The sequence below is a fragment of the Carassius gibelio genome, chromosome A7 (genome assembly GCF_023724105.1).
Source record: "Carassius gibelio isolate Cgi1373 ecotype wild population from Czech Republic chromosome A7, carGib1.2-hapl.c, whole genome shotgun sequence".
Classification (NCBI taxonomy): Eukaryota; Metazoa; Chordata; class Actinopteri; order Cypriniformes; family Cyprinidae; genus Carassius; species Carassius gibelio.
In genome coordinates, this window is record NC_068377.1 from 19,333,027 (window position 1) to 19,345,039 (window position 12,013).

General features: G+C 37.0%; 1 protein-coding gene across 4 annotated transcripts in view; it reads right to left on the bottom strand.

The window, feature by feature from the left end:
- Positions 1-524: 524 nt before the first annotated feature.
- The window catches only part of LOC128016719 (A disintegrin and metalloproteinase with thrombospondin motifs 18), a 51,688-nt gene continuing 40,199 nt past the window's right edge, over positions 525-12,013 (bottom strand). For all 4 annotated transcript variants that reach the window (XM_052601428.1, XM_052601427.1, XM_052601431.1 and 1 more), the window contains 5 exons: positions 8,668-8,872; positions 6,555-6,749; positions 4,969-5,217; positions 4,695-4,872; positions 525-2,862 (listed from right to left, as the gene is read on the bottom strand). In XM_052601428.1, coding sequence (XP_052457388.1) covers positions 2,744-2,862; positions 4,695-4,872; positions 4,969-5,217; positions 6,555-6,749; positions 8,668-8,872 — 946 coding nt within the window. In that variant the 3' untranslated portion in view covers positions 525-2,743. The remainder of the gene's footprint in view (positions 2,863-4,694; positions 4,873-4,968; positions 5,218-6,554; positions 6,750-8,667; positions 8,873-12,013) is intronic.

Consider the following 12,013-nt stretch of genomic DNA (forward strand, 5'->3'; position numbering starts at 1 on the left):
AATTGTACACACAGGAAATTATAAACAATGACAAATGCACGCATATTATGAGGAGGAAAAGATATTCAGGAATGTCGAGGGAGGACTTAAGCAAACTCAGTGTGATTTACTAGGATGTTTAGTCTATGCAAGAACATTTTGCCTGGAACACAAAGAGGAGAGGGAGGAATATGAATGTTTAGGGTATTTAATGTTATGATTGGATGGGAAACACTATTTGTAGCGGAGTGTTTTTTTCATGTGTTTATAGCCTATTATATTATTATGTCTGTCCCTTAGTGGCGCATTTTAAATAACGTTTTATATTTGCACAGAGAACAAGTCTGCTTTCCTCGTCGATAATATATTAGGGAGTATTTTGTCTAAAATCCACTTTGCTTCTGGCTTGATGTTCATAGTAATTTGTTGTGATGACAGAATATCATTTTTCATTCTTAAATATTGCAGCATTTTCATCATTCAAGGGCTTCCTGTACTCGCCTCAATCTCTCCAAGCACTAGTGGAAAAAGCGTCACTAGAGGAATACGGTAAATCAAATACTTTTTAATTATAAAACTTTCAGTGAAAATATTAAATATCACACTTACAGTGTGGTATTATACAGGAAGCTCCTCTCCAGACAACACTGTAGCCCAGGAACTATTTTGACATAGTAATAAATTACACACTTTTTCAATTCAGACAGTGATGAAAGACATGAGTCATCCTTTGTACATAACATACATAACATCACGACAAGGCTAAACAATGTATTTTACATTTTTTCATGATTAGGAACACATTAGTTGGGAAACATATTGTAAGAAACCAAACACGAGTTCATTAATGGAGATCCAGAAGTTATACAACCAATAAACGAAGGTACCCTTTGAAAGGGTTCAGGCAAAAAGGACAGAGCACTCTGCAGTGCAACATCTACTTCTAAAAAAGTGAACTTTTGCACTTATTAGTGTATGCAAATATCCCCTTAAAGGGGTTGGGAACTGTTAATGAAGTGTTTGGACTGAAACGAGGACAGAATGAGTACTTCAGCTAAACCTCATGTGCCATCTGTTGCGATGTTTATTGTTAGAGCATGACCGTCATACCTGAACCCTGGGAAAGCTTTACTAAGGTGAGACTCCACTTTTCCGTAAAGCACAAAATAGTGCTCCAACAACTTCAACACTCAAACAGATAGAAACAGAAAGAGTTGAAGAACACTAACAAAGTAAACTTAGATGAGGTTCCAAGTCCCGAGAGGCTTGGGTTTGAGCATGACACTCGCTCCTGCACACTAATTGGTCCCTACAAAGTGACTGAGAGCAACCTCTCTGACACGCATCTGGGATGAGCTCTCGTACACCGCATGGGAGATGGCTTGTATGAACCACAGACAAATTACACTCACATACTGGCATCCCTACACAAACATAGTTCATCTACCAATGGACCCACTACATATTTCAGCAGAAGCACTGATCTTCATTAATGATAAATCTATCTTGTCTGCTTTAGTCTTCTGTGGCAATCAGATGGAATTGTGACTCAAACTTACAGGTCACACCAGTTCCACAGAGAAAATTTTTGCATGTTAATGTCTGTTAAAATTAGAAGCCTACGCACTAGAGATGTGGATGTTCTCTTCCCTGGAGGAAAGCTTTTATAGCAAACTAAACACATTAACAAATAAAATATACAAGATGAATTGTTTTGAGAAAAAATAAAACAAAATTATGATGGAATGAGAATGTGCACTGCACTTCTTATTGCACCCGAAAACACTGATTCAAAAGATTTGCTGATTCAAACTAAAGCAGTCCTGTAAAGCAGGCAGTATTAATGTGAGATCACATGTGGCTTGGTTTGAAAGTGACTTCTGTATGAGCTGTGCTTCATTAATCACTACATTATTAAAATTAGACAAGGGACCGTTTTCACAGAAAAATTCACAAATGCGACCACACCTTTAGACTAAATGATTACAGGTTCAGGAGTTGTTCACTGTGAAATGTACTGTTTTTAAAATGAAGATAATAACAAAACAATAAAAACTGGCTATAGCTAAACCATTCGTCCAATAAATGATGTACAGTTGTTGCTGTAAACACACTCGATTGCTCTGCCCCTGGTTTCTTCTGATTGGTTCACTGTTTAGAAACTGACATTTATGAGCTGTGCCAAACATTGAACTTCTGTTAACTTGACAATTGACAACATAGCGAGAGGTTAAAAAAGCAGCAAGATATGAAGCAACGGTAAAAGACAACCATCAAGAACACGAGTTTTCATAGATGAAACTTTTAAAAACCAGTGCAGTGGAACATCCCTCAGTTCTGTATATCTGCTGGTAAACACACGGTTTCAATGGATTCTATAGTACTTCAGATGTGTACAGTCTCGCCAATGTTCATCTGGTGCTCTTCAATGTGAACTGATGATGGAAGTCTCTTTATGGCTTAAACTGATGGTCCCATCTCCAATCATAAGAGAACAGATATATTTACAATATAAATGTTTTGCAGATTGGTTATTAAAGAACCACAATTCTAATTATGATACACCACAGATGAAGCCAGAACCAGGTCCAGTTTTCCAATGTACCAATGAGTTTTTCGAGTTCCTAGTCCAAGACACGGTCCACTGGTATGCCTCTTTCTTTACCACATCTCGCAAATATCAACTTTGTCCATAGTGGTCATCTGTATCACAATGATTTACAGATCTAAGAGAAGCGAGGAGGCTTATGGGAAGATCTTCCTCTTACAGTCTTTTGGCGGAACAGGACTTGCAGCATTGTTGACCGTAGAATTTGTGATTGCAAACCCCATGCTGAGGCACCAGATGACACCAGCTGAAGAAGTCGATGCAAAGATGGTCTTCTGTTAACAGAAAGACAAAATGACTATTATTTATTCTATATTTATTTATTCTAATCGAGACATTGTGGCGATGTTGCAAAGCACTTGGAAATACTACACCGGCATACTGATAAGGACCTGACCTGCTCTCTGAAGGCTCTCAAACTCAGTTTTCCAATGAGAATAAACAATTATGCCTACACAGACATACCTATTCTCTATGGAGAAGAGATTTTTATGTCTTCATTAGCATTATAATTAAGCTGTGACTATTATTATTTGAGTGGCAGACAGTCATTTGACCTACCAATGTGGTTTTAAATCATGTCAAAAGTACATGTTTTTATCACTACATAAGGAAAAAGTGAAAACGCCACTGATAGCTTGATGATATGATACATATGTAAACAAAGAATCAATAACCAATTAACAATGTGGAAAACATTCGTGCAATTGGAAGATTATTTATCTAAAGCAATACATTTTATCAGCACGTTTCTTGAGAATCCAACCCATGACATTACTAACTTCATGCTCTACCAACTGAGCTACCGAACAAGATATGAGAGTTCATAACAAATAAACATTCAGCAGTATTTCATCACCAATGAACATCCAGTAGTATCCACATTCAGACATTAAGAGTACTGTTGAGTGAGATAAGAGTTGAGGTAAAAGTTGGAGTGGTGTAGTGTTCAAGACTCAGGGAGGGCAACCATAAATTGCTGGTTTGATTCATTAGCCAACACCATAGTTCCTATGAGCAAGACTATTGGGAATGTTCCTGCAAAGAAGTGATGAACTAACAATGAGAGTAGATTAGCTGCATTTCACTTCTTATTGTTAAGATAGTCTGGTCATGCAGATTTATGTACATCTTGGAGAAGACCAGGCAATTCCTACTTTAATCCACAGCAGAATTTTTTATCTATACTCTTTTAACTTCTAGATTATAACGCTCTGCTAGCCAACTGGCTCACATGCCCAATAAAACCTCCGCAAATAATTCAGAATACAGCTCAATCTTCACTTCACGGCTCAAAGACACTGAAAACTACACACACACACACAAAATCTCAATTTCATGTTCATCTCTGTATTATTCTGTACTTTTCTGAACAAGTCTTGTGAGTTTGTATTAAAGTGCATCTCATGTTAATGCCTCTCTGGGATAAATTGTTATGTTGTATTGCTTACAACACCAGAGTCTTGAGTTAGATTCTCAGGAACATGCAAACAGATAACGCACTAACCCCCAGTTTGACAGATAAGGCTTAAACCTAATCCCTGACTAAAATCTAAGTCTGAGCTGTTTCAACTGAAAGAAACTTGCTCTGACTGATCTTAAAATATATCAGTGCCTTTATTTTGTCTCAAAATGTATGCCAGTAATGTTTTTTTCTAAGGCACATTTATAAAATTCACTTAAATGTCCTAATTGAACTATGGACTAATCCTGGTCTAAGCTCTGACTGTAAAACCAGGCCAATTGTGAGAAAAAATATACACTAAAATTCAAAAGTTTAGGCATCAGTATCCTTCAGAAATCATTCTAATAAGCTGATTTCGGTGCTTAGGAAACAATTATTGTTAGTATCACTGTTGAAAACAGCAGTACTGCTTCATGTTTCTGTGGAAATCACCCATTTTTCTTTAATAAAAAGAAAGTTTAAAAGAGTATTTTTTCTTTAAACTTTTATTTAACTTATAACGTCTTTACTGTCACTTTTGCATCCTTGCTAAAAATATTACTAATTTCTTAAAGTCTCACTGACCTCAAACATTTGAAACAGGTGTGTACATTGGATGGTCTTCTAAATCAATAAAAAAAAGTGAGCTAAACCAGCTTGTACCTTTAAGTGTAGGTGAGGGAGGTAGGACAGGGACTGGGACTGGACCAGGACAGAAATGTGTATTGCAAGCACGTGAGCTGATGGGTCTCTGATGAGGTAAACATCCCACTGACAGACGCCCTTGCCTCAGACACTGAACGCTACGTGTCTGCACCCCACCACCACAGGACACCGTGCACTGAAAATCACACAGACAGGACAGGAACATTAGATGTCTAGAAGAATAGAAATGGAACAGAACACAGATTGGTTTTGATGAGCTAGTTGAGCATACCTGCAGCCAAGGAGAGGAGTACCAGCCCAGAGTCACAGAAGTGCCAGCCCTGTCTGGGCCAGGCTGGAGGATCTGGGGCGGTGGGGGCTCTGGGCAGGGGCCATTATTACAAGCTTGCTCAAGGTCTGCTTGGGGCTTATGGAGGTTCCTGCACCTCCTCACAGGGAACTCTGTGTAGCCTCCTTGGGAGTCTTTCTCCCCACATTGCAGCTCTCTTCTCTTTACTCCTGCTCCACATGAGGTTGAACACTGCAAAAACAATCAGACAAAATAATAAAGTACATAAGTATACAAGTATATGCACATAAATACTTCACTGACCCTTCGCTACAAGATCAACTCATTCCTCCTTAGCAGTGTGTTAACAATGCTGCTAGATTGGAGGAGAGAGATACTGAAGTACAAATGCAGACTGGAAAGTGCCACTTAGCTGTCTGGAATCACTTGGCTTTAAATATACATGCACAGATGTCGATCTAACCACTTGCATATAATAACATTTGCATCGCAAAGCTGGAATACACTACATGACTTTTCACATCTAAGGAGATTTTAAAGCACTAGGCACCATACACTTGCTGCAAGTAGTTACAGAGAAAAAAACAGGACATCATACACTAGACTACTGAGGATCACACAGTACCAGACTTTCAAGCTGATTCAAAATCAACAAAATGAGCATCTTTGCTAGAAAAAGCATGATTTATCATTTTATCATTTATTATGTTGTTTTCATTTATAAATGAAAACAACATGTATTCTTAAATCGTCTCAAAAGATAAAAAGAAAAAATGTATATCCTTGGCCTGGTTGGATTTATAGTCTGAAGCTAAAAAAAAGTCCATCATACACTAAGCGATTTTCAGTTAAATCTATCAACTTAAATCTGAAACAATATGTAGTAAACACCCTCAAACTGCTAATAAACAACTTTAAACTTGGACTTCTTTGACATGTTAAACTTCTCTGGGTAATTTCTTCCGTTCAATCCATTGAGGTCAGACACAGGTAAAAACACAAACACACTGGAGAGCTGCTTTCTGAAATTCAAGTAATATTTCTAATTGAAAGTGACTAAAGCTGCTTTGTATATATTTTTTAAGGTAACGCAGCTTGCGGTAAAGCAAACTATTGTATAAAACACTTATATAAATATGATGCGACTTGACTGGAACTGCATAGCTTGTGCAAACATATCCACATCACTATGACCGGATGTTTTCTTAACTGCTATTTTCTCACCACTGTCATTTTTGTTGTGTGTTGATAAAAGCACGCAGCACATATCATCAGGATGTTCGCTACCAGTATATCACTGCAAAGTATTTCAAACTTTTGTTTTACCCTTAACATAGAGAGAGAGAGAGAAAAAAATTGCCATGAGTATAGCTAGTATGCTGATGCAACCCCTCTGGTCCATCTTGTTCTGACTGAATATGCATTATGAGATTTTCATGACGGCATCTCTTTAACATGCCCTTGATTCTACATCAGGATTCACTGGGTGAACATATATATGTGCTACATATGAACTGTTTGTGTGAGCTCTTCTACATAACCTCTGATATTCCTATGAGGGGCCTTACCTCTCCCCAGGTGGTAGTGATCCACTGAAGACGCTCATTCCTGGGACAGCGGCTCAGCACACAGGCCTCCTGGGCTTTGGGCTTCAGGTGTAATTTACACATGCTGTCAGGCACCACCACAGCCCTGGCACCTGGATTGGTGCTCCTGCAGAAAACACTACGCTTCTTCAACCCTCGCCCACAGGTCTTAGAGCACTAGCGTGAAGGAAGGAAAGAAAGACAAACAGGGAGAGAGTGAGTTACCCTCATGTGGTCTTTGAGTGATGTTAGTTTCAACATTGTAAAGGTCACAGTGGCATGCAGTTCACCTCAAACAAAAGTTGATATGAACTCTGGAGACAGGCAGTGCGAACTCAACCTGACCTTTAGGAGGAATTTAGTCAATATCAACTACTGCTGCAAAATCTTCTCAGAGATTTATGATTTAACATATTACATAAGATTAGACTGGGGAAAAAAGGTTAAAGAATTCAGCACTGCTGCTAATGACAAAATGAACTCAGGAAATGTGTTTCGGAATTCTCTGGCTTTTGTGTATGAACACTGAAAGATAAATTACACAAATTTATGCACAAGTATACACAAGTAGCAACAGCAAACGTTATTACTAAATCTTAGATTAAACCATGTGTAAAGTAGTCATTTATCTAATATAAGACTTGCCAACAACACTAAGGTTTCAGAAAGGACACTTTGTGTGGTAATTTCAGAAGTCCAATACATCCAGAACTGATTCTTAATGATAGCGATGCAACAGTAAAACAGATGGAGCACAATGTGCTACATGTGCAGTAACAGCAGGGGGCAGTAGTGTTTCAGCACTGATCTGGCATACAGAACGTTTTCCATCAAGTTGTTCTGGGCATCTAAAGCCTTCACCTCATTCTCTGGTCACTTTTCAAAATATAATATGCATGTGTTGTAATTTAGGGAAGGATTTCTATGAAAGGGTATAGCAGAATTTCAGAAAAATGCTCTGGTCAATCTCAGACAACTAAACATTATTCATTATAACTTGATTATTTACACAGTGGAAAATACAATTAATGGGTAAAAAATGTCATTGCCCTTTTTTAGCCTCATTGAAAGAAAAAAAAGTTAGCTTATATTAGGTTTATTGTACATGAGGTTAATATTTACATTTTACATTTAGTCATTTTGCAGACACTTTTATCCAATGTAACTTACAATTGGGGGATACATCAAGCTCTTAAATAGGTTACAAGCTAGAAAGAGAAGGAATAAATAAAGCGAAATACTTTTTTTTTTTTTAAATGAAGTCAAGTAACTTCGAAAGAGATGATTTTTCAGCTGTCACTTGAAAATTGCCAAGGATTCAGCATTCCAGATAAGGGTGGGAAGATCATTCTACCAGCCAAGAATGGTGAACGCGAATGTTCTGGAAAGTGATTTTGAACCTCTCTGTGATGGTACCATGAGGCGTTGCTCACTAGTGGATCTCAGACTTCTGGATAGGATGTAAATTCATAGTAGTGAGTGGAAGGAGGCCGGTGCTGAGCCTGTGGCTGTTCTAAATGCAATGTCTTGAACTTAATGTGAGACGCAACCGATAGCCAGTGCAAGGAGATAAAGAGGGGTGTAAAATGGGCTCTTTTGGGCACGTTGAAGACCAGTCGTGCTGTTTCAACTTCAAGGTTAACTTGAAGTTAGTTTTAATGGTCCCACTTTATATTAAGTGGACTTAACTACTAGTACTTACATTTAAATTAATCATTTGGTACAATGCACTTTGTGTTCATACTGTACATGTTTTAACATTGTAAATACCTGCATTTAATTACATCTTTAATTAATTACTGTAATTACATTTGTAACTACACTGTTGACCCATCCCTTAAGGCCTGTTCATACACCAATCATGATTACAATAAAGATAACTATAAAGACTATAAATAATGTATTTAGTGCCACATGATCCTTTAGAAATCATTCAAATATGTGGATTTCCTAATCAATAAGTCTTAATAATGTTACAAAATACCTAATTTTCTATTGACTGTAGCTGCACACCTGATGATGACATTCTATTATTTCATTGGAAAGAAACAGATGGAGGTAATGTTATGTTGGTTGCATGTTTATGCAAACATACCTGAGACCAGGAGCCAGTGCTCCACTCTGGAGGACATGTCTGTGTATTGCAGGGCTGTAGTTGGGCCGGAGCCATTACTGGACATAAGGAGTGAGCCGCAACCTCTTCCCGCTGGTACGTCACCTTCCTCATGCAGCGGATGTTCCGTGTCTGCTGCCCACCTCCACATGCTCTACTGCACACTCCCCATTTACCTGTCGTCCAACTATCAAAGACAAACAATTTGACCTTCAGGTGTGAACCTTGTGTTTGAACACTTCAGCACATTTTAACATGGAAGAGGACATTTTACACCCATATGGCACAGACACGTGAGACGTATACACACACATGGCCTTTTTAAAACAAAATCTACATAATGTGATGATCATTAGACTATTACAATATGATTACTCTCTAAACCACATGAAGAAAAGACTAATTAAGACACCACATACATTTGTTTGCACGCACCCGACCTCACCCTCTCCTGTGGGCTCATATGGGCATATATAAACATGCACTTATCCTTTACAATGAAGTTCCCAGCCTAATGATTGAAATGTTAGAGATGAATCAAGAGGTGCAGACATCTTGAGTTCATAAATACAATTTCTAATTCTGCACTATATGTACATTACAGAATATTACAAAATAAAAAATTGATGGCAAGTAAATGAGACACTACAAATGTTTCACTACAGCAATATGATTAACAACAGATGCCATGAATCAATGCCTTCTTTCTAAATACTTATATCAAATTAGCCTTTGGACACTTTGTGCTTATATGTGAAATTGAAAAGAATGTGAACTGTGAAGAGTTTTCTCAGCAAGCTGAGTTTTCAGCTTTCATTCTGCAAATCATTCAAAATTTCTGATGTATTAAGAGAGATTTCATGTTATTATTGTCAATACTGAAAACAGATGTGCTGCTTAATATTTTTGTGGATAATTGTTTTTTCATCATTATGTGATGATTAATAAGTTCAAACAGCATTTATTCAAAATATATATATATATTTTTTTTTTCAGTATAAAAAAATTAAAAAAAACTTTTACTGACCCTAAACAGTAGTGTATAATATGTCTATTTTTGGTTTAATTTTCCACACTTCCATCAAATACGACATTATTTTTGTGGACTAAAGATAATTCAAATTTTGTTGATTTTAGATAGTGGATATGACATGATAAAATATAGACTAAATTGAATGTTTATTTATGTCTAAAAGGAAAAAAAAGGTGTAAAAAATCATCAGTTGCCAGAGAAGCTTGGTTCCAGTGCTCAGACTGTAACTCTGAAAAGAAACAATTTTCTCTCCCCCTCGTCCTCTCCTTGCCACATAAATGACAATGTGTCATTGGTCGAAGAGCTGCCTTGGCGTGCCTCACTGCAAACCACTGCTGGCATTTTTTTTACATTTTGTATTTCTGGAATCTTTCAATAACTCGCATATTTCAAGCCATACAATTAAAGAAAACATATCCTTGGGGTCAATGCTGTGGACTGCTCCACATTTCCGGATACGGTCCGATTTCGCTACCATTATCTACATGTCTACCCAGAATGATGCACCCATAATAGATACTTGTTCCAAATCACTCAATGAAATGTAAGCTACCGTTGGTCTTACCGCGGGACAAAGGCTGAATTTTTAGCGCTCTCTGAGGAATGGTTTGGGTTTGGAAGCATTTGTAAGTTTAAGAGCACTAAGAGAACCATCTACTTTTCTAAACCCATGTGACATTTTTTTTTTTTTTATGCTAAAAATATTACTTTAAACAGACCAAAGCATGTGCTCTAACCACTTTAGCTATGTTTGGTTGTATGATATTGGAATTTCTTTTATTGTTATTCATTATAGTCATCTTTGGTCTTTTGGGGTGATCAGTTCAAAAGTTTAGTGTGAGTAAATTTTTTAAAATGTTTTTGAAAGTTTCTAATGCTCACCGTGGCTATAATTTTATTTTTATTAAATAGAGTAAAACAAAAATATTGGGAAATATTATTACAATTTAAACTAACTGTTTTCTATTTTATTATATTTTAAAATCGAATTAATTAATTATTGTGATAGCAAAGCTTTTCAATTTCTTTCAAATATCATTATAAAATGCTGATTCGGTTTACGAGAAATACTTCTTATTATCATCAATGTATTATCAACAGCGGTTGCTTTTTTTATTAATAATGCACATTAATGCAATTATTAATGCATAAGTAATGCATCTTTGCTGAATACAAAAACAAATAGTAATAATTTCTTTACAAAAAAATCGTTCTGACCCCAAATTTTAACAGTAGTGTATGTGAGGTGGTCAATTTGACAAAAGTCTGGTAAAAAAAAAAAAGAAGAAATATTCAGAGGGCACTGCAAAAGTCTTTAAGGCATGCACATTTATCTTTTCATGACATTTTAGGAAACAAATCATGCTGGCCGCTTCTGGGCCCAGCCCGTGTTTGAAGTCACTGCGATCCACGCTTCACAGAAGCAGCAGGACAGCATATGCAGCCGGAAGCAAGTCATCAGACTGATTCCCGTAGGCCATTGTACGGAGATTAGTGCTCAATTCCTTGCTGGCTAGACGTGCTCAATCCCCACAGGGATGCGGTCTCTCTTGCTCCATAATAAAACATGGGCAGACCTGTCAACACTAAAGATATTTGCCGGAAAGATAAGCAGAAGCTTCTGTCTTGCTCTCCTGTTTTGAATGCATGCCCATACTTTTTCTGGAAGTGTTTCCAAAGGATATTTATTTTCCCTTTCCTGCACCTTTTTTTTAGTTTTCCTCTTTTCAGCAGTCATAAATCAAAGCCTCAAACAAATAATGTTCCGGGAGTCTGAAGTCGATATCTTAAGGCCGTGATGTTATTCAGTATGGAGAGAAACAGACTCGGCTCTGCATACAGTGGGGAAGGTCATTAGTAACTGTGGGATTTAGGACCTGTCTGTCTGAACAATAAACCCACTTACAGTATGAGCTACACTGAGAGAAAAAAAGAGAGAAGAGAGAAGAAAAGCAGAAGGCCATTTAAGATTTAACGTAATGCCTTGTCATACCTATGTTTGAAAAGCTCTAAAAAGAGATGAAAATGAAAACTCTGTCATCATTTGTTCACTTTCATGCTGTTCCAAACTTGCTAGACTTTCCTTCTTCCGCAGAACACAAAATGAGATGTTATGAAGCATTTTTTTTTTGAAAATATTCATAAATGAAAGTAAATGTGTCCAAAAACAACACTGACTAAACAGACATTTTTCATAATATGTTTTTTTCGAGTTCTGCAGAAGAAGAAGAAAGTCATACAGGTTTACATTTACATTTAGTCATTCAGCAGACGCTTTTTATCCAAAGTGACTTA